General features: G+C 41.1%; 4 protein-coding genes across 8 annotated transcripts; 3 read left to right on the forward strand and 1 right to left on the reverse strand.

The window, feature by feature from the left end:
- Positions 1-8,477: 8,477 nt before the first annotated feature.
- Positions 8,478-12,671, forward strand: LOC146367166 (D-serine dehydratase). Its single transcript, XM_084913645.1, has 10 exons — positions 8,478-8,582; positions 9,099-9,254; positions 9,353-9,482; positions 9,820-9,970; positions 10,076-10,256; positions 10,665-10,783; positions 11,503-11,629; positions 11,778-11,840; positions 11,943-12,048; positions 12,140-12,671. Exons 2-10 carry the CDS (start codon positions 9,109-9,111, stop codon positions 12,227-12,229), a joined length of 1,113 nt encoding a protein of 370 aa, XP_084769771.1. The 5' UTR covers positions 8,478-8,582; positions 9,099-9,108; the 3' UTR covers positions 12,230-12,671.
- Positions 12,672-12,973: 302 nt separating this feature from the next.
- Positions 12,974-18,890, forward strand: orc2 (origin recognition complex, subunit 2). The gene is made up of 16 exons (XM_084912868.1): positions 12,974-13,076; positions 13,335-13,406; positions 13,499-13,657; positions 14,291-14,377; positions 14,500-14,589; positions 14,681-14,712; positions 14,808-14,865; positions 14,958-15,268; positions 15,359-15,468; positions 15,551-15,683; positions 15,772-15,868; positions 15,943-16,089; positions 16,167-16,338; positions 18,280-18,341; positions 18,414-18,532; positions 18,621-18,890. The coding sequence occupies exons 2-16, from the start codon at positions 13,337-13,339 to the stop codon at positions 18,702-18,704; spliced, it is 1,731 nt and encodes a 576-aa protein (XP_084768994.1). The 5' UTR covers positions 12,974-13,076; positions 13,335-13,336; the 3' UTR covers positions 18,705-18,890.
- Positions 18,887-23,390, reverse strand: cfap410 (cilia and flagella associated protein 410). 5 transcript variants are annotated; one of them, XM_084912870.1, is made up of 8 exons: positions 23,274-23,390; positions 21,917-21,960; positions 21,764-21,782; positions 21,625-21,671; positions 21,288-21,517; positions 20,955-21,105; positions 20,757-20,853; positions 18,887-19,325 (listed from the first exon to the last, which is right to left on the reverse strand). In XM_084912870.1, exons 4-8 carry the CDS (start codon positions 21,651-21,653, stop codon positions 19,161-19,163), a joined length of 672 nt encoding a protein of 223 aa, XP_084768996.1. In that variant the 5' UTR covers positions 21,654-21,671; positions 21,764-21,782; positions 21,917-21,960; positions 23,274-23,390; the 3' UTR covers positions 18,887-19,160. The 5 variants fall into 5 exon arrangements, with proteins under 5 accessions (XP_084768996.1, XP_084768997.1, XP_084768998.1 ...); XM_084912871.1 differs by having other exon boundaries at positions 21,764-21,802; XM_084912872.1 differs by lacking the exon at positions 21,764-21,782 and having other exon boundaries at positions 21,625-21,653.
- rpl37a (ribosomal protein L37a) lies at positions 22,294-24,662 on the forward strand. The gene is made up of 4 exons (XM_084912874.1): positions 22,294-22,413; positions 23,046-23,174; positions 23,362-23,444; positions 24,497-24,662. The coding sequence occupies exons 1-4, from the start codon at positions 22,411-22,413 to the stop codon at positions 24,558-24,560; spliced, it is 279 nt and encodes a 92-aa protein (XP_084769000.1). The 5' UTR covers positions 22,294-22,410; the 3' UTR covers positions 24,561-24,662.
- Positions 24,663-25,535: the final 873 nt, after the last annotated feature.

The raw sequence follows: 25,535 nt of genomic DNA on the forward strand, positions 1-25,535 counted from the left end.
AGACAGGGTCAGCTTCTCTAGCAACCATGTGGATTTAAAAAAATAAAATGTATAGACCACACCAGCAACATTTACATCCATATCCTATAGACACCAAAGAGAGGGGTGTATAAGAAGGGTTAGCAGAAGTATGGACATTATCAGCTGTCAGATTTTTTATTCTTTTGGGACGATGTTTACATTTTAGTAGAGGTAGTCAGATCTTTTTGAAAGGTATTGAGTGGTTTCGCTTTCCCGAGCCTTGACTTGATGCAAATAGACTGACCATGTATGATAAGAGTTTTTAGGAGTAGCTTAATTATTTCTTCCATTTCTTTTGTTTTTCATATTTGCAGTTGGTTAGCAACTGTAACAGTAGAATGGCTGTCACAATAACAGTGTAATGCCTTTTTACCAATAATGTAGTTTGGGCTGTTTCTTATAGTTACAAAGGGCTTTCAAAGTTTTTACATCAGAAGCCAATCCTGTTGCAACCCTCCCATAAAGGACTACTTTTTAGCAGCCCATCTATGACCCTTGGTGCAGTGGTGTAATTCCAATAGAAGACAATAGAATTATCCTCAATGAGCACACATTACAATCAGTACTTGGCTGATTAGAAAAGAGGGGGAAATCCCTAAAATACACAGCCAGAGAAATACACAGCCAAAACAGTAAGTCAGTGGGTCAAAATGCTCAATGATTACAACTGCAAAAAGAGATAAAATTATTAAGGTGGGCTGCCTATGATCCTGGTTTTAAGACACCATTATAAGACATAAGGTATTATCACCATATGTTTAATTATCAAGGGGTTGCATTTGTGTAGTTTTGATGACTTGTGTCAGAAACATGGTTTGGATAAAAATGATTTTTACAGATATTTGCAGCTTCGTGAGTACTTCTCAAAAAACATGGAAGGTCTCTGTCCAATGGAAGTTCCTCATGTTATCCAGATATTCATGAATGCCTTTAACTTAGGCAATAGCAATGGTCTAGTAAGTAAGCTGTACTGTAGTGTGGAGGGAAAGAGTAAACAGGGTTTTGTGCCCTCACAAAAAGTTTTTTGTATTTTTCTGAAAAGACAGCTAATTTTGTGTTACTTTTCAAGTGCCTTCATCATTTCAAATGTTATTAACTAAAGACAGTATTTTGGCTGATGCAACTTAGAAATGAACAAAATGCATACAGCATACGTAGTTTAATTTAAAAAAAGATTACATTTAATCAAAACCGACGTTGGAATTTGGGGTTGTGAGAGTTACTGTCCCTCCTAAATGGAGGGACAGTAACTGCGTCTCTCCATTTAGGCTTGGACTTTGTATCTTTTGTAGGCTTGGACTTGACTTTGGGCAGGTGCAGTGCCTGCAGGCCCAAATATGTTGCTGGTTGGTCCACCTAATTATGATCACCTCTGGGTCCAAAAAAATCAACATGGTGGTGTCCGTCACACTACACACAACACAGAGTGCAATAACCAGGGGATGAGGTCACGATGGCTGTGTCCAATTTGACATCACGTGTCAGCGTGTTTGTTTCAGTTCCTCAAGTTCACGAAGCCAAAGCCAGCCAGCCTGTGGCGAAAGACAAACAGCACCCTCAGCCGATGCACCAGCCAAGGAAGAGCCAACCGCTCCCACTGCCGCTGCTGTCTCGGCACCCTCAGAGCCTGAGCCCACGCCTTCCTCATTTCCTGATGACACATACCTGAAGAACCAGGAGCCTCGCTCACACAACAGGGTCCTCAACCCTCCTGAGAAATGTCTAGTGTGCTGAGCGTGCCACCTCTCCCAGTTTGTGTCCATAAACCTCTTTTTCTGCTCCCCTGTTAATCTTCTCTCATTCTTACACTGCTCTTTGATGGTCATGTGATCTCTACACCTAAATACAGCCCAGTTATTGTTGTTGTTCACACCTGACGCCTGGGCTCATAAGTTGTCCTCAACATCTTGCACTTTCATCCCCGTTTCTGACTCCCTGCCATCTGTCTTCTCCTTGATATTCTTCTATAATGAAACCTGCATTTATTACAGTCACCAATAAGTCAGCTGAATGGCTAGCTGTCACATTATCACTTTAACTGTAACACTTTTCAGTCTCAACTTTGCAGTTCCTGTTTTCATCGTTTGTGGTACACGCATTTGTAAGTGTAATTTGTTTGGAGGCACACTCGTTGAATTTTGTGTATGTGAAAACATTTCTGCATCTCAGGATCGGTTTGGACTACTTGCATAATTTTCAGCTTGAAACTGACCTGCAATTTGGTTTGGCTAAAAATTTCACAGCAGACATTTGCCCAAATTTCTGGGAGCTTTCTGGGGTGAACACAGCTTCTCATCAGTTTAATACAGATTATAGCCTTGGGCTAATTTCCATCTGCAGACCCTCTGGCAGGTTGGTGTTACACACAAGTTAGTAAAAAACATACAGAGACAAATATAACAGGACAAAAGCAGTGATCACATTAAATTAGAACAAACAATGACAAGAAGAGTGGAAAACAGAGGACAATACAGATAACAATAACGGAAACACATCAGTTATATTGCACAAACCCCACACATGCCCTGACTGTCCTGATATTGCACTGACCCATTACACTAATAGTTGTTTCCCTTTTTGTAATACACTAACTCTTTTTACATCCAACATAAAGCATGATTAATTAAACATGATCACATGTTTGCGTGTGCCTCAGCCACCCTTAAAAGTGACTCTTAAAGATAGGGAGACTTGCACTTTCCCTCACTGACAGGGGAAGAGTATTCCAGAAGCTCAATGCAATGACAAAGTTCAGACCTTAACCTGATGGAAATCCGTTGGTGCGACCTTAAGAGAGATGTGCATAAACAAATACCCCCAAACTTCAACAAACTGAAGCAACATTGTAAAGAAGAGTGGACCGAAATTCCTCCACAGTGATGTGAAACAGCAATAAAATCATACAGAACATCATTGCTTCAAGTTATTACTGCCAAAAGTGCTGCAGGTTTCTCTGTGCTGCCTTTTTTTGGGGGGGGGGGGTGGAGTCACTTGGGGAACAGTTTCAGGCCTTTATTGGCCAAGCTATCTATGATAGAGATGCAAAATCTATAGATTTGAACAATCATACTGAAAATCAAATGTTCAAAATGTAAATTTGGTGACAGGTTAACAGAAAGCTTGAAATATTTATTCTGACAGGGAATCCGTGTCTGAGATTTGAATATTTAACCTTAAAGGGCTGTTTTCATATATGGAGGCAACGGGGTTGTAAAGCATTGAGTTTCATTTTTGGTTAGTGCATCGGCATAATTATTCTGGCACCAAGCAGCGATGTGACCTGTGGATTACTGCAGGATAAAATAATACTTCCGGGCCCAGCTTTCGAAGTAAAAGCAGTTGTGGGAAACTGGCAAATGCTTTATTTCCATCAGCATTTAAAAAAGCTAAAGAATAAATAAATAAATAAAAAGGGTGGGTGGTGCGCTGGATGAATGATAAAACGACTCTGTGAAGACAAAACAAAGCTATAAAAATGTCCACGTGCACAGACATGCACACAAAAACTGCCTGACTCCTTGCTGGCTGTAACTCACCGCGCGTGATCACCTGTAATGTTCTTTAATAAGACAGACACGTGACCATTCTGATAGCCGTGTGCCATTTAAATTAGCATAGCTCACCAGCCATCATGGAAATCCGATAACAACGCAGTGGGGGGGTCGCTTCACATTCTAACTTTAAACGAAGGATTTTAAAACTATTTGGTGTGGGTTAAAGCAGTGCACCAGTAGGCTATACGTTTCACATCCACACAACTTTCACTGAATCACAACAACAGAGGATCGTCGTTGTGCGTACAGCGGTTGCTAGGTAACGCTAGCGCTAAGTTCCGCCGTCATACCGGATGTAGGCGGAGCTTAGCGCTAGAATCTCTTTGATCCTTTGATGTCTTATGTGACGTTGCGTTAGAAAAATCCTTAAATATTTAAGCCTATTTAAGCTTTAAGCTCATCGTCAACAGCGGAGCGCATCAGTTAACAGAAAACATCAATACAAATACAGAGATGAATCCTTTGACTGAAGTTAGGGAAAATATAAAATCCAGAATTAGACACTTCTTTATGAATATCACAGAAGAACAGTTTCATGCACTGAAAAAAGAGTGCTCAGATGAACACACCAAGCAGGTACTTGGCATGTTTACATCTGAATTGTTTCATATCACCATGTCTGAGGTCATGCCAATGATTAATGACTTTGAGGTTGATGTCGACCCAGGGGAGAGCGTCAACTTGGGGGAGATGAGTTTACAGGGAGTCGGGGCGAAATCGACACACTGTGCGTGCTGCCCCCATTCGTCCACCCAGCACATGAATCGGGAAGATCCACATTTAGCTGATCTGGTATCAGATTCAGAATTAGCAGAGGGGCCAAAAAATGGACCAGTGGCTGAGCCCACCAAGGACTCCAAAAGTAACAATTCCTCTCCAGAGTGTGAGGTGTGTGAGGCTGAACCCTCTGCCACTTCTGATGGTGTGAACGTGGAAACTCAACTGTTGGACCAACAGCTGCTCGTTAAAGAGCTCATAAATGCTGTAATTGCACGCGCCTCGAGAAAAGCAAAGGTGCCGCCAACAGACTTAATTCAACAGCAACTCTTCCCGGCTCTGTGGGCGCAAATTAAAGAAAAAACTCTAAACATCAAACAAAATAGAGTGAAAAGTCTTGAAAAAGCAATTTTCAAAGACATTACAAAGCTCCTGGATATTCCACCTAATCTTGTTATCATTGCGCTACCACTAGCTCAAGAAGTGGTCATTTCTGTATTCAAAGATCACCTCTTCCGAAAGAAGCGAAGCCTACTTAGAAGGCTATTCGCATGGTTTGGAAAAACTGAAGATGATGGAGACCAGCCATCAGAAACTAAGATCTCCATAACACTTTTACAGGACTTTAAAGCTAATATATTTCCAATACCGGAGGAAAAATCACCATCTGGTGTTAGAGGCAGCTCTTATGATGCTGACCAAAAAGAGCATGTGAGCACACTTATTCATGCTGTGCTCTCACATGCTGCAAAACCTTCCCTCCACAAACCTTCAGTTAAACTTCACAAACTACTCTTTGACAAGGTGATGTCTGATTACCGCATCAAAGACCTGCATATTAATGAGAAAAAATTAAAAGGTCTCGATAAGGCCATTTACCAAGAGCTCCGCAACAAAACATTCTGCGAAGACAAGCACTTGATCGTATTACTGAATGACAGGGACCCGGTAGTGCAAAACTTGACGATCAGTATAATTAAGAAGCACTTGATCGAGTTGATGGAGAATCCAGCCCTTAGCGCGGCTGAAGAAGTTCAAAAATACAGGTCTTCTGTGGAAGTCTGTATTGAGGACTTGGTGAAGCATGTCGTTGAATTTGCCGAGATACCCTGTTCTCCTGAAAAAGCCGATGCCATCTCCAAACAGCTGTTTGGTAAAGTTTGGCCGCGAATCAAAAAAATTCAAATCCCCGCTGAACATGTGATATTCCTCAGTAGCATGGTCTACAAGTCTCTCATAGAGAAATGGAAAGACCCAGATGTGATTCTGATATTGATGTCATCGGAACACAGATACGTTTATGATCTCATTATTCAGGTCTTCAAAGAGCATGCCGTATCTATACTGGAAAGTCAACCTTTCATCACAAGCTTCTTTTCCTCTGTGGGTCGAGCTACGGGTTCGCACACAGACAAAACAAAATGAATGTTCTGTAAGCAATCCGTCAGGATTGACTGTAAATATTTATTTAAAATTATTTGGACAGTTTAAGTGTATTAGTTGACATCAAACTCTTTAAATTGGCTAACAAGTCATTTTATAAACCCCACGACCGGCCGAGGCAGATGGCCGTCCCTCACTGAGCCTGGTTCTGCCGGAGGTTTCTTTCTTTTAAAAGAAAGTTTTTCCTCCCCACTGTCGCCGAGTGCTTGCTCAGAGGGAATTGTCAGATTATTGGGGTTTTGTTTTTTGTCAACTAATACACAGCTTATCTTATTGGGCACTCTAAATTGATTTTTTTAATTAATAAAATCCTAAAAAGATTATATTGTGAATATTGCGTGTTTTTATTGTCACACAAATGTCTACATTTTCAGCCTAGACTGAACACGTGTGTGTGTCATTGTATTCAATCAAAGATTTTAGTAGCAACTATTGTCACGGACCCGGCTCTGGGGACTCGGGGTCCGTGGGCAGTGGGGACTATGACTGTTGTTGTTATTATTATTATTATTATTATTATTATTATTATTATTTGGTGTGTTGTCTGCACTGCCCCTGTGCACATCTGTATGTAGGTAGGTATGTGTGTGTGTATAGCCTTTCTGCTGTGGCCAAGTTACAGGCACCTTCAGCCCTGGGGGCGGGGCCTAACTTGAGGGCTGGCCACACCCGAAGTCCTGGCCGCACACCTGCTCCTCATCTAGATCTCGGGGGAGCTATTTAGATGAGCGATGGAGCTTCCACCGACGCTGGATTATTGCGTTTGACTACACGTCAGTCTTCTAGCACAGTCAAGTGTGAGTGTATGCCTGCTGGGACAAGTGTGTAACGGCTGCCTCTATTGTTTTCCCCTCAGGAGGAGTGTGGGACGAGAAGGAGCAGTGAGCACGGGGAGTGCAGGGACATTGGGGCAGAGAGCACTACACGGGGACTTTTGGGAAGAAGACACTACACGGGAGTCTGGGAAACTGGGGATTTATTGTTGTTTACTTCACCACCTTGTAAATAAACACTGTTGCACTGAAGAGTCCGGCGTTTGGGTCCTATTTCCCCATCTCCCCACGGTCTGCCAGCCAGACCGTGACAACTATTGTATATGGCAGATGTTTTACTCTGATTACACACAGCTTCTGTAGGAGTAGGTCACAGACAACAGGTATTCATTTGTACATTTGACCTCTGACCTCACATTGATACAGGATGACAGGATATTTGTATGTAAACTATAATGTGATATTTAGAATCCACATATATCCACATATATTGGTATATAATCTCCTAAATGTTGCCAAACTGACCAATCTGTAAAGTTGAGGTTACCAAAAATTGTGTTGAAAGTCAGAACCCATCACATGGGTTAAATTACCATTAATGTTTGGGTTAAGATTTCTTCTTATTATCAAATTAAATTTATAAAAACTAGATTCAAAACAGATTTTCTCAAAAAATCTTTTTATTGCCATATGATACCTGAACATAGACAGCAAATTCATAAAAATCTATCAATGAAAGTAAAATACAACTTTAAAAAAAGTATATAATTCATTATATTATATTCATTACTTCAAATCAGTCTTTTGGTTACAGCACATGCAAATGCATGTAAACACAGATGAAGACATGATATGTAATGCCTGCTCTGTTTTTAGAGCAAATCACATTTAAAAAAATCTTAACTTTAAAAAACTGATGAATTGATGATTATCTCAGCACATACATCAACACTTTGGAAAAGTGCCAAGAGGGAATCTCCCTCTAAGATCATTTCATGCACCTTTATGAGCAACATTTTATGCTTACATCATAGCTAAATGAGCCCTCATTCATTTGATCATATTTGGTTCATGTCCTGGGATTCATCTGTTCCTGGGATAGATGACAGTGTGAAGGAATTCCCAAGCTGGGCGCATGACTCTGGGTAGCTTGCATCAAAAACAAAAAAAAATGCTTCGATGCAGCCATCAACAGACCTTAGACTCCAAAACACATTGCTTGCATTAACTGAACTTTCAAAACAGAGCTACCTTAAATTACACAATTGAAACATATGTGTATTGTTTGTGTATGTATACACAAACACTCATATATATTAAAATGATTTAAAAACAAAAAAGTCCATTTACCTGTTACTACCACACCAAATCTGGTCGTTAGTACTTCCTGGCTTGTGTAGCCACTATGATCCTGGAGCATTTCCATTGTGTTTTGGAGTTTGTACTGCTTTGTCTCTAGGGGCCACCGTAAGTATACTTTTATTTATTCACTCCACATAAAATCTAATAAATAAATTATAAAATACAAAAAAACTATTTACATTTCAACTTTTAACTTTTTAAATTTTCTGCTTTTTCCTTTTAAACAAATTTCAAGTGAAACAACACAAAACACTGCAAACCACAGCACAATAAAACATAAATTAAAATATGCAAAACAAGAAGAAGATGCACATTCTCTGTCATATAGGTCTGGGATGATTTTTGGGAGAGTGTTTTCCTGCTTGGAATCGAATACATAGGATTCACTGCATGGATAAACTTTTTGAATCCTTTATCATCCGCAACTGAAAATAGTTGTGGATGATGACTACACCTTTCTAACGTGACGATGTTCTCTCTTGCTGTTGTCCCTGGCTCGCTATCTCTCTATTTCCCTCCTGCTCTGTTCCTGCTACTGTATTATATGCTACTATGCTACAATTATTATTGGATGTTTTTTCTATGATTTATTTTATGATTTGCAAAAGGTTCTCCCTGATTGTACTTTTTTCATTATTTTTGACTCCTCGAGGACACCGTAGTAATGTGATCGGAACTTCCATAGAAAAAACAGATTTGCTGTTTTGAAAAGGTAAACTGTGGTTTGTGCTGCATTTGTCTGCATTTTTTGTTGTTATTGTTGTTGTTTCCGATGCTTGTTAATGTGCTGGTGGTTCCCTCAATGTTTCACAAACGCTATTATGCAGATTCGAAAGCAGTATGATTTTATTCTATCTATCGTTATGATGCACGATAATATTATCGGAAGGTCTTTATAGTACCAAAAAGAGGAGGAATAAAAAACTGCTTGAACAGTGAATTGGATCACATACGATTTGATGAGTTGCAGTGCATTTGTAAAGTTAGTGTTTAAGTTTAAGTTAGTGTTGTCAAAGTTCAAAGTGCGCTGCATTACATAATCAGAGACGTTGCAAAACTACACCCAAGTGTAATGAAGTTTACTTGCTAATTCGTGCATGTATAGCAGATACTTATAAATATAACTATTGAAATATGCTGGTTGAGCCAATCATGCAAAAGAATTTAATTGCATGGGAAATATCTGAAGTGCTGTGTGTGTGTGTGTGTGTGTGTGTGTGCACTCCAGTGCTGCCAGTATGGAGGGAGATCCTCTCTCAGCCCTGTGTACTCCTGCTTTTGTGGTGGATGTGGAGAAAGCGAAGAGGAATGCCCAGAGGATGATCGAGCGCTGCCAGAAACTGGGAGTCCAGCTTCGTCCACACATGAAGACCCACAAAACCCTGTATGGATTCATACGCTCATGCATAGACACGCACACAGCACATGCTTACAGACTTGCTGTGTATACAGGATTCTGATGAGGTCTCTGTGTGTGTCTAGTGAGTGTGCTGACATTATGACGGGTGGATCACAGAGGTGCATAGTGGTTTCCACCCTGGCAGAGGCCCGTTTCTATGCTGACCATGGATATGATGACATCCTCTATGCCTACTCTATTCCCTTTGATAAGGTTCTCTCAGCTCACACTTTAAATGTGTCCTTGTTTTATATTCTGTGAAATCATAAAAGCTGTAAAACATTAGAAATAGAAAAAATATATCATTAATAACTGAGCCTGCTGAAAATGTATCAACTATGAATCATATTTAGTAATATTATCACTAGCAACAATACATATATGTAAATATATGATACATGTATATCGCCATAGCACTTGCATGTAAAATAGCTCCAGTTCTATGCCATTACTTTGACATAATTTCTCATCAGTTTTATATTTGTTAGTTGTTAATGTCCCAGCTGTGCTCTCTGTGCCATTTCTAATGTATGTCTCTGTGTGTCTTTAGGTAGAGCGTTGTGCAGCCCTGTCAGAGAGACTGGATCTCTTCCAGATTTTATTGGACCATCCTGATGCTTTGGAGCAGCTCCGAAAAAGACCCCTGAAAGATGGCCGGCAGTGGCATGTCTGGCTCAAACTCGACTGTGGCAATGGGAGAGGTAAACGTGCAGGGAAACCGCAATAGATTTAATCATAAGTGCCTGAGCTACACTTCACTTCTCTGTTAACATGAGGATTGATCATGTGTCGGCTCTTTGTCATAGCTGGCGTCCTGCACTCAGAGCCAGGAGTGCTCAAACTGGCTGAAGCCATCGCTAAGACGGAGGGCGTGGAACTTACAGGAGTGTACGCCCACTGTGGGAATACCTATTACTGCACAGGAGTTGAGCAAATACAGGCTGTTGCCCAGGAAACCACCAAACTGACTCTGCAGTTCATGGAAAAGTAAGCTGAAAGCTTAAAAAAATACACTGACTCATTAAAGCTGCTCTAATCAATAATTTTATCTCACTGGCTATTTAAGAACGCACACGACATAACAGCTGTTGCTCATACTCTTGAAAATTAGTTTTTATGAGCTGTTTTAACATCTTTGTTTTGGTTTCACAGCCCACAGGTTTCTTGTATTGAGTCACGCAGCTTTGTTTCCAGAAGCAACAAATAAATCATACATCATATCTAAAAATGATGTATCCCATGTTTTGCACCAGACTGTAAACATGTTTCTGCTCTAAATTTGATCATTTTCTCATGGGTGTGATTGACTCTCTTTTGGAGCCATCTGGGAGAATAATTCTGCATTAACTTTCAACTGGTTTTTTGTTTGTTTGTTTTGGGATTTTTTTGTATCAGACTGAGGGCTGTTGGCATCACCTGTAAGTCCAGCATTGGCTCCACCCCTTCCTGTAGCCATCCAGTCAAAGACATGGCGCAGCTGAGCGAGGTCCACCCAGGAAACTACGTCTTCTATGGTGTGTACACATAGACCCACTGTTTCCTAGTTTAAAGGTGGCGTGTAAAATCCACTTTTTCGTTATTTGCTGTGTATATTCAATGTCCCCAGCGTGACTCAGTAAACATGACAAAGACCATGCCCTTTGACTTCACATCAGATGGGAAGCGCAGAATCAAAAGAGCCCTTTGCCCTATAAAAACAGTCCCCGACAGTACTGTCCTCTTAAGGTCATGACACATAGCTGCCTCTTAGTTTTGTCTACTTGCCCGACATGTTTCTAGTTGACTTCGGGACCCGACAACATTTAAAGCTACAGGTGGTGAAACAGCCTGTTTGGAGCAGAGGTTTATTAAACAGTCTATAGGTATGTCTGTGAAGGTTCTCAGTCATCCAGGTCATCGTAGTCAAAGGAGCTTGCAAAGAAAAGCGTCTGGACTTCTTTAAGTTACTTGAAGACGTTTCACCTCTCATCCGAGAAGCTTCTTCAGTTCTAAGGACTCTCCACCATTTGACCTTAGAACTGAAGAAGCTTCTCGGATGAGAGGTGAAACGTCTTCAAGTAACTTAAAGAAGTCCAGACGCTTTTCTTTGCAAGTCTATAGGTATGGCAGGATAAATGACCTTATTGGTATTTTGAGCTGAGGAATAGTCGGGAGACATGTCACACTTAAAATATATTTTTCAAAAGGGCCTTTAAATAACAATTTCTTTTAAATGTATGTTTGTGGCATGCAGATGTGCAGCAGTCTATGATTGGCTCATGCTGTCTGGAGGACGTGGCTGTGAGGGTTCTCACAAGAGTCATCGGTCACTGTCCACACAGGAACCAGCTCCTGATTGACTGTGGATGGGCTGGAATCAGGTGGGTTCAACTTCATTCAATGGGAGCTAATACCTGTCCCCTAAGTTCTGTTTATTGTTTTACTCATCACTGCTATCATCAGTGTAAGCTCTGTTTTGGAACAACCATGTAACTTAACCTTTCACCTACTCTTGCTTGTCTCTCTCAGTTTGGACGGAGCTGGAAAACTTCCCACTGGATACGCTGTGATCGAGGGGCATCCAAACCTCAAGTAATGCTTTAAAAAAAAAAAAAAAATCTCAGTCTATTTTAGTATCTTTTTTCTCTTTTACTCTCAGTACCAATGTTAAATGTGACTGGCGTGTCCCTCCAGGTTGTTGTCTATGACCCAGGAGCATGGACGAGTGGAGCCCATCTCAGGACAACTGGACTACAGCAAATACCCCCTGGGCTCTCTGCTCACACTGATTCCCTACCACGTTAGTATTGAATGATTTATAGTACATCTTATTGACACATCAGTTTTATTGTACATTTTCCTGTTGTCAGACAATGCCTTTTTTTCTGCAGTCATGTGCAACAGCAGCGATGCATCCTGTGTACCATGTACACTCCAAGGGTCGTCTGGTAGGGAAGTGGACGCCCACTCGCGGGTGGTGAAGAGCGGGACGATGTCTCCCCCTTCTTGTCTCTTTGGGACAGATGAGATATATAGAGACTCATTCCAAATTATTTACACATTAGAAACACATACAGCGATTCCTTCTTTGTTAGTGAGATGTGCCATCTTGATGGTAAAACATATAATTAATGAAAATATTCTTACTGTGGGCTTCAGAAGTTTCATACTGTAACAGAAACCATGTTCCACTAATGTTATGTCTTTAAAATTAATTTTTGTGTTCTGCACCTGTTTTTCACTGCCTACAAGGAGACCTAGCTAGTTATGACTTAATAGAAAGTCATATCACTTGTGCTATAAGCTGTTAATACCAATGCTAATAAATGTTTATGAATGACCTTTTATATACAACTGCAAACTTTTGTGATTTATTTTTTCTATCATAATAAAGATTTTCTTGGTCCCCTTTAATCTTCTATTTTTCTGTAATCTATGAATAAATAAGTGCCAGCGTTTGAACGGACACGTAAAAAATATCTTGGTGATAAATGTTTTTTTTTTTTTAATATTACAGAAAATACATCATTCGCATTAATAGTAACTTACATTGCTTATTGAAAATATAATAATTAATCAGTCGGTAAAAACCCTTCCCCTGTAGGGTTTTAGTCGCACAGACTGAGCTGATGTTCGAAGTGCATTTTGGGAAATGTGGTTTTAGCTGGAAGCAGCGTTCCAGTTGGCCACTGAATGACCTTTCACTTGTCACGTGGTTTAAAAACTTCAGCGGGATGGCGCGGAAACTTGTCCCAGCAGCACACTGCCTTGCTGTCACTGTGTGAAAGTTGTGTTTACATTTTCGTGTGGCGGTACTGACGCTGTACAGTAAGTTGTGTCGCTTTAGACGCGTTTTTGTTTCTGTTTTTATTTCGCACTTTTATTTGGACTTTCGGCGTGTGGCCGCTGATTGAAGCAGGGCTGCTTCTCGCTGTTTGAGAAGAATGGCCGCCCCACACTGTTCGTGAATAGAAACGGACTGACTGAAAACCTGCGTTAGCATCTACACCTCTGAAAAGCAAATTATATGTTGTAGTGTTACGAGCAACTAACTAAAGTCGCGCTGGTTGTCGTTGTTATCTTTAGTCATGAGTGTGCTGGAGGTGAAGTTCATCGGGGATGGCGATGTCCTGGAGCACATCGTGGACAAGCAGGGGGGTATGGATGCTCTGCTACTGTAGAAATGTTAGTTTACGAGCACTTCTGTGTCTCTCTGACTCTGTTTTCTGTACTGTGCGTACCTCCATAAGGTGCGCAGAGCATCGCCGGGTCCGTTCAGAAGATGGTAAAGTTTAAGAGCCCGGCTGGACGACGAGGATGCAGAGAGGATGCGGAACATGATGGGGATGAAAATGGAGTCCACGATGAGCAGGATTATGTCCAAGCTTTAGGAACAGATAACGCAGAAGGTGAGTGCTGAGCAGGGGTAATGACTTTCTTCACCGGGAGGTTTGTTTTCTTTGCAGACAGACCGTGATCAGCTGACGATGCTGCCGACTCAGCTCTTTACTGCTTTACACTTTACTGCTCTTTGTAGATTTACCCAAATACGTTTGGAAAAATGCAGACAGACGTTGGCTGATTTTCTAAGTCTACACAGTCAGGCAAAGTACAAATGTGGAATTTAGCAAGTGCTGGTTCACCAGCTGAAATTCAATTTAGTGACAGAGACTGCATATAGTTAGCTCAAATCCCTACAAAAGCCTTGTAAAAAATATTCATGTCACAGAGGTACTTATGATTATGGCAGGAGACTTTCTGTACACCTCCGTTTCACTCCATTGCACACATTAAGTGTGTTTGTAAGATGGACTATATCACTGATATTGACATATTATATGCTTATCAATACTGGCATATAGGTTGTTTGATTACATGAGTTTAAAAATATCTTTTTAAAATAATTTTTGGTGGGAAATTTGAACATTCATAATGCTGTGAAATTTTAGCTTCGTATAAATGCATGAAAAATATCTGAGGCTTTTTCTTTCTTTCTTTTTTAAGTTCATTTTAAAATGACCAGTTTTCTCTTGGATTTACAGAAGATGAAGATGGCTTGTCAAGAGTGGCTGGATCCTCCATCTTTACCTTTCAGAAAGTCAAACGCAGCCACAGCATGGCCCAAACCGGTGAGAGCCTCCATTCTCTTCTCACATAGATCGGAAAACATTTGCACATTATACATCTCCTACCAGTTCTTTCTTTAGACACCATATATGCTCGTTTTGTGTTGCACACTTTTCATAAACAGCAAGTGAGCTGGCTCGGACTCCTGGAAAAAGCGTGAGCTTCAGCGTGACCCCAAACTTTGAACCCTCAACCCCCAGTCGAACGGGGCGGAGTGAGTACAATAAACGTTCATCATCTTTTCCGTATACTCATCTTTTTCCTCATTTTCACACAGTTAAGTATTTTCTTTTCTTCTATTTCAGACCTTAGAGGTGAAAGCAGAACACCACAGAAGGTGAGACCATAGAAACCTTTAAACCTCTTAAAGTCCAAAGCCAGCAACCTCTGGTGCCAACTTAAGAATTTTATTTTATTTTTACTTAACGGCAGAGCAAAAAGGTCCAGTTTGTCTCTACAACACCACACAGGCTCAGGAAGAGAATAGCAAGTGAGTCTGACTGGGAATAATTCAATTCATTCTAAGTGAAATTTCACCTTTCCTCTAATCTAAATGTTTTGGTTGTTTGTTTGGTTTTTTAGCTCCGAGCTTGCGGTCAGACAGCGACAGTGAGCTTTCACCCTCTGACTCGGGTGAGGAGGAGGATGAAGATGGGCTGGAGGAAGAGCAGAAAGGAAAGAAAGAGGATAAAGAGAACGTGACCACCCCGAGAACACCCAGTAAAGGTTTATCAGCAGCTCTCTACAAGACTCCTGCCAAGAAGAGCAAGAGCACGCCTGAACCTCAGAACCAGCCCAGTATGGTTGAGGAGTACTTCGAAGCTCACGGCAGCTCGAAAGTGTTGACGTCAGACCGAACTCTGGAGCGTTTGAACACCCCTAAACTTGACAGGGTTTGTTTTTAACTGCATTTTGAAACATTGTAAATGAGCTGCTTTCCTAATAGATTTAGTGTGAATTTATCTTTATTTTTGTTTTTGCAGGAAAAGTTGGTCCGACTTCTAGAGGGGAAACAATCCTGCTACTCAAAAGAGATCCAGCAGCTGCACGACAAACACAGAATCCACTTTAGCAAATGGATGTTACAGTTACAGTAAGTGAGGTTGCAACGTAGTTGTGTGCATTTTCTGGTGTTTTAAGAGCAGTACAAAGTGTCTGTGCCTGTCTGTGTGTAGGCTGGGATTCAGCGTGCTGGTCTACGGTCTGGGAAGCAAAAAAGCTCTGCTGGAAGACTTCAGGGAGTCTCATCTGTCGCAAGAAATTCACCTTGTGGTTAATGGATTTTTCCCTTCCATTACTCTTAAATCAGTCAGTATACACACACACATGAAAATATTTTTGCATAAATTGCATAATAAAATAAATATCCCTGATCATGAAAATTTAATTCTCACAGATATTAAACGCGCTGACGTGTGAGGTTCTGGATCACCAGGGAACTTTCCGAACCCCCTCGGACCAGATCCAGTTTATCTCCCAGACCTTAAAAGACAGTAAGCCCATCAAACTCCTGTGCATCCCAAGCATGTGTGGTTGTACCGCATGTTTTACACCGATGTCCTCACAGGCCCAGATCTGCACGTGTACCTGCTCATCCATAATATAGACGGACCCATGCTGCGAGGAGAGAAGACCCAGAGTGCACTGGGGCAGCTGGCATCCCTGCCAAACTTGCACATGGTGGCTTCTTTAGACCACATCAATGCTCCACTGGGTGGGTGTTCATAATAGTCTGCACTGAGGTGGTAATTCTGTTGAAATCTATCCTGAATACATCCTGCTTGTTTTCAGTGTGGGACCAGTTTAAGCAGAGCCAGTTTAACTGGCTGTGGTGGGAATGTGTGACGTTCCAGCACTACTCGGAGGAGACATCGTATGAAAACTCCCTCCTGGTGCAGCAGACTGGCGCTCTGGCTCTGTCCTCCCTCACACATGTGCTTCGCAGCTTAACACCCAATGCAAGGTAACTCCAAAGACCTACTGGGTAGTTGTTTTTAATCTTCTGTCTAAATGAACAAGGAGAGAGCCATGGGAGGATCTTAATGAGGTGCTAATGAGTTATTGAAATACTAGGATCTAAATATGACATATCAGATGAGAAATGTTAGCTCGCATATTAGCTTCTTTGTGATTCCTCCCAGTCCACTCCACAAAATCATCCAATAGTGTTTTGCACTCCTGCCCATCACTAATACAGTGGTGTAAAAAGTGTTTGCCCTCTTCCTAATTTCCTATTTATATGTTTGTCCCACTTAAAGTTTTCAGATCATAAAACAAATTTAAATATTAGACAAAGATAAAACGGGTGAATACAAAATGCACTTTCAAAATCAAGGTTTTCTTTATTAAGGGGAAAAATCCAAACCCACTTAAATAGGACCTTCCTGACAATGTGGAGCAGACTAGAAGATCCTCAAAAGCCAGTCATCACGCCACAATCCAAGGAAATTCAGGAACAAATGAGAAATGAAATAATTCAGATCTCTCAGTCTGGAAGAGGTGGGACCTGTGGGACTCCAGCGAACCACAGTGAGAGCTGTTATCCACCAATGGCAAAAAAACATGGAACAGTGGTGAACCCTCCCAGGAGTGGCCGGCCTACCAAAATTACCCCAAGAGCACCGCATCCAAGAGGTCACAAAAGATCCCAGAACAACATCCAAAGAACTGCAGGCCCCACTTGCCTCAGTTAAGGTCAGTGTTCATGACTCCACCATAAGAAAGAGACTGGGCAAAAATGGGCTGCATGGCAGAGCTCCAAGACGAAAACCACTGCTGAATAAAAGGAACGTAAAGGCTTGTTTCAGTTTTCCCAGATGATCCCCAAGACTTTTGGAAAAATACTCTGTGGACTGAAAAGACAAAAGTTTAACTTTTCTGGGAGGTGTGTGTTCCATTACATCTGGTGTAAAAGTAACACAACATATCAGAAAAGGAAAATCATACCAACAGTTGAATATGGTGGTGGAAGTGTGATCCTCTGGGGCTGTTTTGCTGCCTCAGGACCTGAAAGACTTGCTGTGGTAAATGGAACCATAAATTCTGCTGTGTACCAAAACATACTGAAGGAGAATGTCCGGCCATCTTTTCATGACCTCAAGCTGAAGAGCACTTGGGATCTGCAGCAGGATAATGATCCAAAACACACCAGCAAGTCCACATCTGAATGGCTTCAGAAAAACAAAATGAAGACTGACCTGAATCCGATACAGATGCTGTGAAATTACCTGGCTGAATTACAACAATTCTGCAAAGATGATTGAACCAAAGCCTCGGTCAGCAGTCACAGGCTGGGATGAGATGAACGTGTTTACTGACATTTCCTGTAGCTTGTCTCTGAGTAGCAGTGGCTGAAACATATTAAAGGCACTTGAGAAATCAAAGAAAGGTTATCTTCACCACGCAGCTGTTATTATCTAGTTGGGAGTAAATATAGATGATTGCAATCATTCATCCACTCCCAGATTTGGTCTGTGTGCAAACTGCAGAAGGTCAAGAGGTGTTTTCACCTGTGGTCTTAGATGGGCCCAGACCAGTTTCAAAAAACTGCATGTACAGACTCAACAGTCAAATCTTATTGTGAGAAGTGCTTCAAAACTTGTAGCTTTTCAAAGAGTTTATGAAGCTTTTATTTCAAGAGTGACAACACAGCAAGTATTTTTCTACCAGGACACTGAAGCCAAGAAAAATAGTAAGTATATACTCATAGGGAATATGGTTGTTTGTTGTTGAGAATGATATTGTTTCTTTTGGCTTTAGGGCAGCACAACCATTGTCTTTGCTGTGACTTTATTCACTCATTTCTGATTTCTGTTCTAAATTCTGTTTGAGTCTGATGTCTCTCATTATGTACAGAGCTGTTGGGGGGGAAAAAAAACTCAACTGCTTGTTTTTCTTTTTGCAGAGGAATCTTTAAACTGCTGGTCAAGTTCCAGCTGGAAAACAAAGATAATCCTTCATACGCAGGTGCGCATTCACATCCGGCTTTTATGTCACCGTTTTCTAGTGCAGTTTGTAATCAGTTTGTCCTCTGTGCAGGATTGTCATTCCAGGATTTCTACCAGCGATGTCGAGAGGCATTCTTGGTGAACTCTGACCTCACGCTGAGGACTCAGCTGACCGAGTTCAGAGACCACAAACTGATACGGACACGCAAGGTGGACTTCCACTTTAGAATTCCCCAACTCTCATTCATTAAGTGTCTGCAGTACCTGGTGCTTATCACATTTATTTGCTTTGCTTCAGGGAGCAGATGGAGTAGAGTACCTGATTGTTGCTGTGGATGCAAGCACGCTGATGGATTTCCTGGAGAACGAAGAGGGTGACTGAGTGGACGAGACTTCAGACTTATGAATCATCTCTTCCCGCAGATGTGCAGCAGCACAGTTACATTGGAATAAGATGTGAGCCCCAGGGTTCTGAACAGTTTAAATTATAGATTAAATGTATTTTTTTGCACCTCTGACATTCACATATACAGCCAACATCTATGTAAATAAAAACATTTAAAGTTAATGCATTGCTGTTTATTTTCTTTACAGAAATAGATTTACATTTAGCAAAACATACAATCTTTTGTTCTTACAAAGCAATAAGGCATGCAGCTGTAAAAAAACAGCAGGGGAACTGATGAGTCCACACGTGAAAGCTGGAACTGAAGTAGTCACACGCCATGCATATTGCAGGCAGATGTTAATGGGACAAAGTGGGCACCTTTTATGAACCTGAGCTTAGTGTTAAATGTGGAAGGATGGGGTTAGCCCTGAGCGCATGCTGTGAAACGTATCAATGTTGGATTTCAGCTGTTTTCCGTGTTTGCTGTGTCTTTGTAAGCCTTTCTGAGTCCAGTGTGTACATCTGAAGTCTGTTCTGTGTGGCGGTGTGTACAACATGAAGCTCCTCTTCATCCAAATCTTTCAGCAGCAGCAAAACGGCATCAAGAGCGTGCGACTGGAAACACAAGTTTTATTGTTAGCTGGCAGATTACAAACCAAACATTCCAGGTTTGAATGAATTTCACAATATAAATAGATCTATTGGCTCTATTATGCTTTTCCACATCATCTGTCCTATATACACACCTGCAGTGCTGGATGCTAATATTAGGCAAGGTCAGTTTCAAGTAATCATCTGCATAGGGCATGCAGTCCTATAACCTTAAAGCTCAGCCTACATACTACTCTAAGTGATATTATTCCACCAACAGGATGGAGTGCCAAGTTATCATCTAATGCTACCAAGCTTGGTTAGCAAACTGGATCCATAAACAGTATCAGTGCACCACAAAGAAACACATAACTGCTAATTAGTGCTATGCAACTATGCACCCGATCATATTATTTCTTAGAGAATACCATTAACCTCCTAGGACCTGGCATCCACATATGTGGACATCACGTTTTGGGTTATTTAGACCAAAATACTCAATTTTGCTCTACAAGGGCCTGATATCTACTTACGAGGACATTATACTGCTACTGTTCTATCGAAATTTTAAACGTATATTTTTAAATATCCTCATATGTGGCTCTCATTTCACTTGGAAACAAAAATTAGGTAAAAAAAAAAAAAATCTGGTAATTTGTTTTTATATTCATCGTGTCCCAATATGCCCAAATATCAAAGAGAAGTTAAAAATGCATGCCGTGGAAGAGTTCGGGTCTTAGGAGGGTAATATGCTCCAAAGGCAAAAAAAAAAAAAAAAAAAAAAAAAAAAAAAAGGGGCACAGTAGTACTGTTATGGCAGTATTGACTAATCTAGTACCCAACAATAACTCACCCATTTGCATTTGCCCTTAAGTTAGTGGCGTGGACTCGGTTGCTTAGACTTCAACGTTGCTAGTTTGGGACACTGAACTGTACATTTCTATTGTATTGGTCAGTTGTTGCCATAATTAAATAAATTGTCTGAAAAAATGATATGGTCTGCTGTGAAGATATAGCTAGCACAGTAAATTGCACAGTTTTCTTAGTCTGTTACTGAATGCTCATTTTTTGTTATGTGTTTTTGTGAGATACACATATACAGCTTATAAATGCTGCTGCTAGCATCAGCTGATAATGCCAACCAAATGGTGGAAAAATCTAGATCGCCATAGAGCTAAAGTGGAGGCTCCAAAATACAGAGTCCCGAAAACAACTGAGGCGGTTACACACATCTTTTATATACTTTCTATGCTTGAACGTTTGATCATGAGGGGTGGCCAATCAGAAGAAAGCTGGCAAGGCAGCTCGTTTCAGACATTCTGTGAACTGAAAGGCGGCACCAAGCTACAGCCTAAGACAGAGGAGCGTTTGTTTGAACTGTGAGTCATACAAAGCTACTTTAGTAGAGTCCAGGCCCACAAAAATTTTAAGGGACACAGTGATGAGAGGAGCTACCTTTTTGATTGGTTTGCTTTCTCTGGTTGATGGAGAGGAAAGGGAAGAGAACTTGTCTCTGGAAAGTGGCTTCATTCCCAGTTCTTCTCTGATTTTGCTAGAAACAAAAGTTAACAGAAATATTTTCTTCTGTTAATTTTACTTTACAGTTTCCACATGTTCTGCAAACTATAAGTTGTTTCAGGCCACAAGACCTACTTTGTCTCCTCCATGTTGTAGTTTAGAGGGTCGTTCTCTGTCTCTGCATCCTGAAGTCCGTTGGTTGTATGCTGGTTCTGGATACTACCTGGGGGTGTTGTGACCTCTTCACCTTCCATGAGAGCCAGTGAAATTTCATCATCTGTCACTACTGTACACAGGAAACATAGAAGAATAGCTACAGTAAGAGTCAGACTTCAATTCAACTTCCTAGATCTGACACTGATTTTCAACCTCAACTTTTTCATGAGGAAGATGAGTGGCTGCTAATAAAGTGCTTAAACAGTCGAGGTAAGCAGAGGGTAGTGTGGCCCCAAAACATCACACAGTCACCTTGGTTATCGAGTTTCTGGAGACGAGGGAGGCAGCGAAGCACTGTGAGGCGATACTGGGTGGCATCGGTTCCACAGCAGGGGTTCTCAGCTAGCCAGAGCACTCTGAGACGAGTTAACGGTCTCAGGTGAGAGAGCTCAGAGAGCGAGGGGATCATGTTCCTTCTCAGGTAGAGTTCACTCAGAGATAGACAGCCAGCCAGAGGAGAGAGAGACGAGATGCTGTTGACACTGCAGACAGATGAAAGAATCATAGCCTGGTGTTACTGGGTCGTCCCAAATGAGTCTGTGCATTTGTGACTGTGATATGATTTTATGTGTGTGGCAAAGGGACCTACCTCAGTGTCAGCACTTCAATGTTTGGCATCTGAGCGAAGATAGAAATCTGAGAAGACACATGAATCCATTCAACTTTCATTAAGTATGAACACTAAATTAATTGTCAGAGTAAACATTACATCCAAGTTTGCTACTCACATCAGTCAAGTTGCATCCCCTGCAAAAATAAGATGTAACCTAACGTTACCACAGATAGGAGACACAACACAAATGGTACCTGTTCACGTCAATGATCACTATGTAATTAAAAGGGCAACAAAATTACTGGTATGCCAAAATGGATGCACTTACCAGCAGTTCAGTTTTTTCACGCTCTCCAAGTCGGAGGCCTTCGCCTTAGCAAGAACCAGTTTCCGTGTTAGCTTCATAGCAAAACATTTAACTTCCTTTTAAATTAATAATATTTTCAATGGGCTAAATATTCACAAACAACAAAAGCCACATCGTGACAAGCTAATTGACCAAACACTTCAACTCGCAGCCGCAGGGATGTTGTCGTACGCCACATTAATACGCATGCGCATATCAGCTTAAGCGTCCATAGTAACGGGTTAATATCTTTTATTTATAGTTTTCCGTAAAATACGCTGTTTTATCAAAAAATCTATAATACCAGAGCTAAAAAATATATTTATATATATTATCGTAAGCGAACTTTTACGTTTTTGTACAATGTCTGCGTTTTACGAAAACTCAAAGTCCCAGAATGCAGCGTGAACGGACTGAGTAAATCGCGCCTGCGCGTTAAGCAATCCCTCTTTGGACCTACGTCTCCCACTGAAACGATGGTGAGCAGAGCTTGTTCCGATCCTAATCCTTGTCAATCTTACAGTTTCACTGCTATAAATGATATAATCGCTTATTAGGAGGTTTCGTGTTTACCTTTTTTGCCATACCTAGCCTTCATTTATGTCCGTTTTGGGATTGGATCAGCAGTAAAAACGATGTTTTCATTCTCCATTGAGACAGAAATGGCGGCCACCATTGCTAAACTGTGTGAGCTCCAAGTACCGGGCAGGTTACTGACACTAGCTCCTTAAGTCCCGGTCTTTTGAGCGTCCACAATTAAATAAGTCTGAACTGAAATGTGTAATGCCCCACCAAAAAGTGGTCGTTTGATACAGTTAAACGAGAACTGCTCAGTTGACTTTAGTTAGCATTTTGGCTAACCTGCTGAAAGGAAGCTTATGTTGGCTGGCTAATGGTGACAGCAGCTTCTTCACCCTTGTTGCTTAGATTTTGCAGGATTGTAGTCAGAAGTAATTTTTTTTTTTTCACTTTCTGGGGCCACCCTGGGCGCTTCTCCCGACACTTCTTCCTGTAGTAGTAACGTCAGAATGCTGAAGCCATTTGCTTGTAGTTTTAAACCACAAAATCCCATGGTTACTGTATTTTCTCACTGTGTTCATGTTATCCACAGGCCAAGCGCACCAAGAAGGTGGGGATCGTTGGTAAATATGGCACGCGTTATGGCGCGTCGCTGAGGAAGATGGTGAAGAAAATTGAAATCTCCCAGCATGCTAAGTACACCTGCTCTTTCTGCGGAAAGGTAAGGACAACAGTGGAGACCACCCACATAATGTACAGTAGCAAAGACCTGGTCAGTGTTGGAGTGTTAGAAATGCTTTCTGCAGACTACGCTGCTTACCTTACATAATTGTAGTGCTCAAGGATGTGTCCAGATAAGTTGACAGTTTCCACTTTTGTGTTCTCACTATGCAAATTTGTATTTACAGACCAAGATGAAGAGGAGGGCTGTTGGAATCTGGCACTGTGGGTCCTGTAGAAAGACAGTGGCTGGAGGTGCCTGGACTTACAAGTAGGTTACTTTCCCTCTTTGGTCTAATTCTGTCATTCGACAGCTGCAGACGCTGAAGTCATGATTAGAAAAGGGGTTCAAAAATTCCCTCAGCTGTTTCTCTTTTTTTTTCTTCTCATCATTAAGTTTTTATAACTTGGGTGACAGTGTGCCCACGGAGAAAGCAGGATTCTTTGTTTGTTTTCTGCTCACCCTCCACCTGCATTGATTGTGCCCCTCTACACTCAGAACACCTGTGTGATGATGTGTTAAAGCCTTTAATGGTCATCAGGTGTAAATAATTGTGTCCATCTAAAATAAATAAGCCAGAGTTGACTCAGTGAACATTCATATCACTCACTACATTACTTTGAAAAAAGTATCCAGTCATCTTAGAGACCTAATTAAACTTTGAAATTCAATCTACTCAGCCTGAGTGATCATTTAAAGGGTATGTGTCCAGCTTTGTGCTGTGCACACACTTTCTTACATGCAGTTTGCATTTATATGGTGCATGACAAATGGCTTCTGATACTCCAGCTCTACGTATCTTGGCCTGCCGCTGGTGATGGTAGGCGTTTTGCTCGACTGTGGCACATGAACCAGTTCTCCACATGGTTTCGTTAGATTCCAGATAGCAGGAGGAAGACTTGTTAACAACTTGAGTCCAAGAATTTCGTGCTTGAGTGCATCAGGCTGTTGGCCAAGGTCTTCTCTAGAGAAGGAGCTTACTAGTATCAAGAACTGGCACAGTAGTAACCTGGACAGAAACCAGCAGGTAGGAAAGGCAGAGGCTGGATAGATAGCAGCAAGTTTAAAAAAGAAAAATGAATTACAGCAACACTGCATTCAGTCTAATAAGTAACAAAACAATAACTTAAGTGGAAATGCTTGTTTCTCCGTTGATGCTAAAAGGCTTAAAAGAAAAGTGAATGTTCATGTTCTTGGCGAGTTCACAAAAACCAAAGTGGTTCTCACTACAGAGCAACGTGTCCGTCCTTCAAAAACATTGAGAATGTTGTGTTTGTAGAAGCTAATAATTTTCTTTGCCCCCCCCCCAACTTCTCTTGCAGCACAACATCTGCTGTCACAGTCAAGTCCGCTATCAGGAGGCTGAAGGAGTTGAAGGACCAGTAAACCAGCGACCATGATAGCTGGTGGATTTGGGACTTTGTTTTCTATCATTTAACCGAGCTGGACATGTCCTCAACATCCAAAAATAAAACAGTCTGGAGCGGAGTTTGTGTCTTTGTACGTTTGTTACTGTGCAGCTGTAAAATAGAAAGTGCGAGGGTTGTAACCTGCAAGAAGACTCTTCAGTAGCCCTTCATTGAGGATACTTCGGTGGAGTTCAGGTTACCTCTAAACCCTCTGAAACAGCAGGTCTTTTTGGGTGGGGGGTAAAATGAGAAACCACAGGGGGTCTTTGAGATCTATGGGTAACATTTTGGTTTCAGTGAAGCATCACGTGGGAATATCTCTGCGAAGTTAAAGGAAACATTGATGTGAAATTTTAACTAATCTATATCTGTAACAGCTGCAAATACATATGTTACACCCGTACACCTTTGATTACTAGGCAGGATGTCAATTTATACATCCTTGTACAATCACTTTAGAATGATATCAGTTAACCTTGTATGTCTTGGTGCTGTGAGAGAAAACATGCAACCTGTGAACTCCACGCAGAAAGAGCCCAACCAAACTGGTTTAAGCTTTATTGCGACAAGTCAACATTGCTGACTGCTCCATCGCTGTGGGACTTGTATTAGGACCATTTTGTTGAGGAAAAATGACATTGCTCAAAAATACAGTTTTAATGAATCAAATGGTTAGGTTGAAAATATACACAAATTTGTTGATAAGATGAACAGTAAATATAAACCAAAATAATCTAACCTTTTTGGGCTGGAAGGGGAAAAAACTAAAATCTAACACTGATCCAACCTGTTCCATGGAGCTCAGAAACATTTATTTAAATTAATTAAATAGTATTTACACTCACACGAAAATATTTGCTAACTCCTCTCAGCATCATAATAATTCTCTGTTTTCACCAAAAAAGATGACAGTGGTATGTCTTTTATTTTCTAGGAATATCTGAGTACTGCT

Source organism: Perissodus microlepis, chromosome 18 (assembly GCF_051167445.1).
Source record: "Perissodus microlepis isolate ML-2025 ecotype Zambia chromosome 18, ASM5116744v1, whole genome shotgun sequence".
In the NCBI taxonomy this organism is placed as follows: domain Eukaryota; kingdom Metazoa; phylum Chordata; class Actinopteri; order Cichliformes; family Cichlidae; genus Perissodus; species Perissodus microlepis.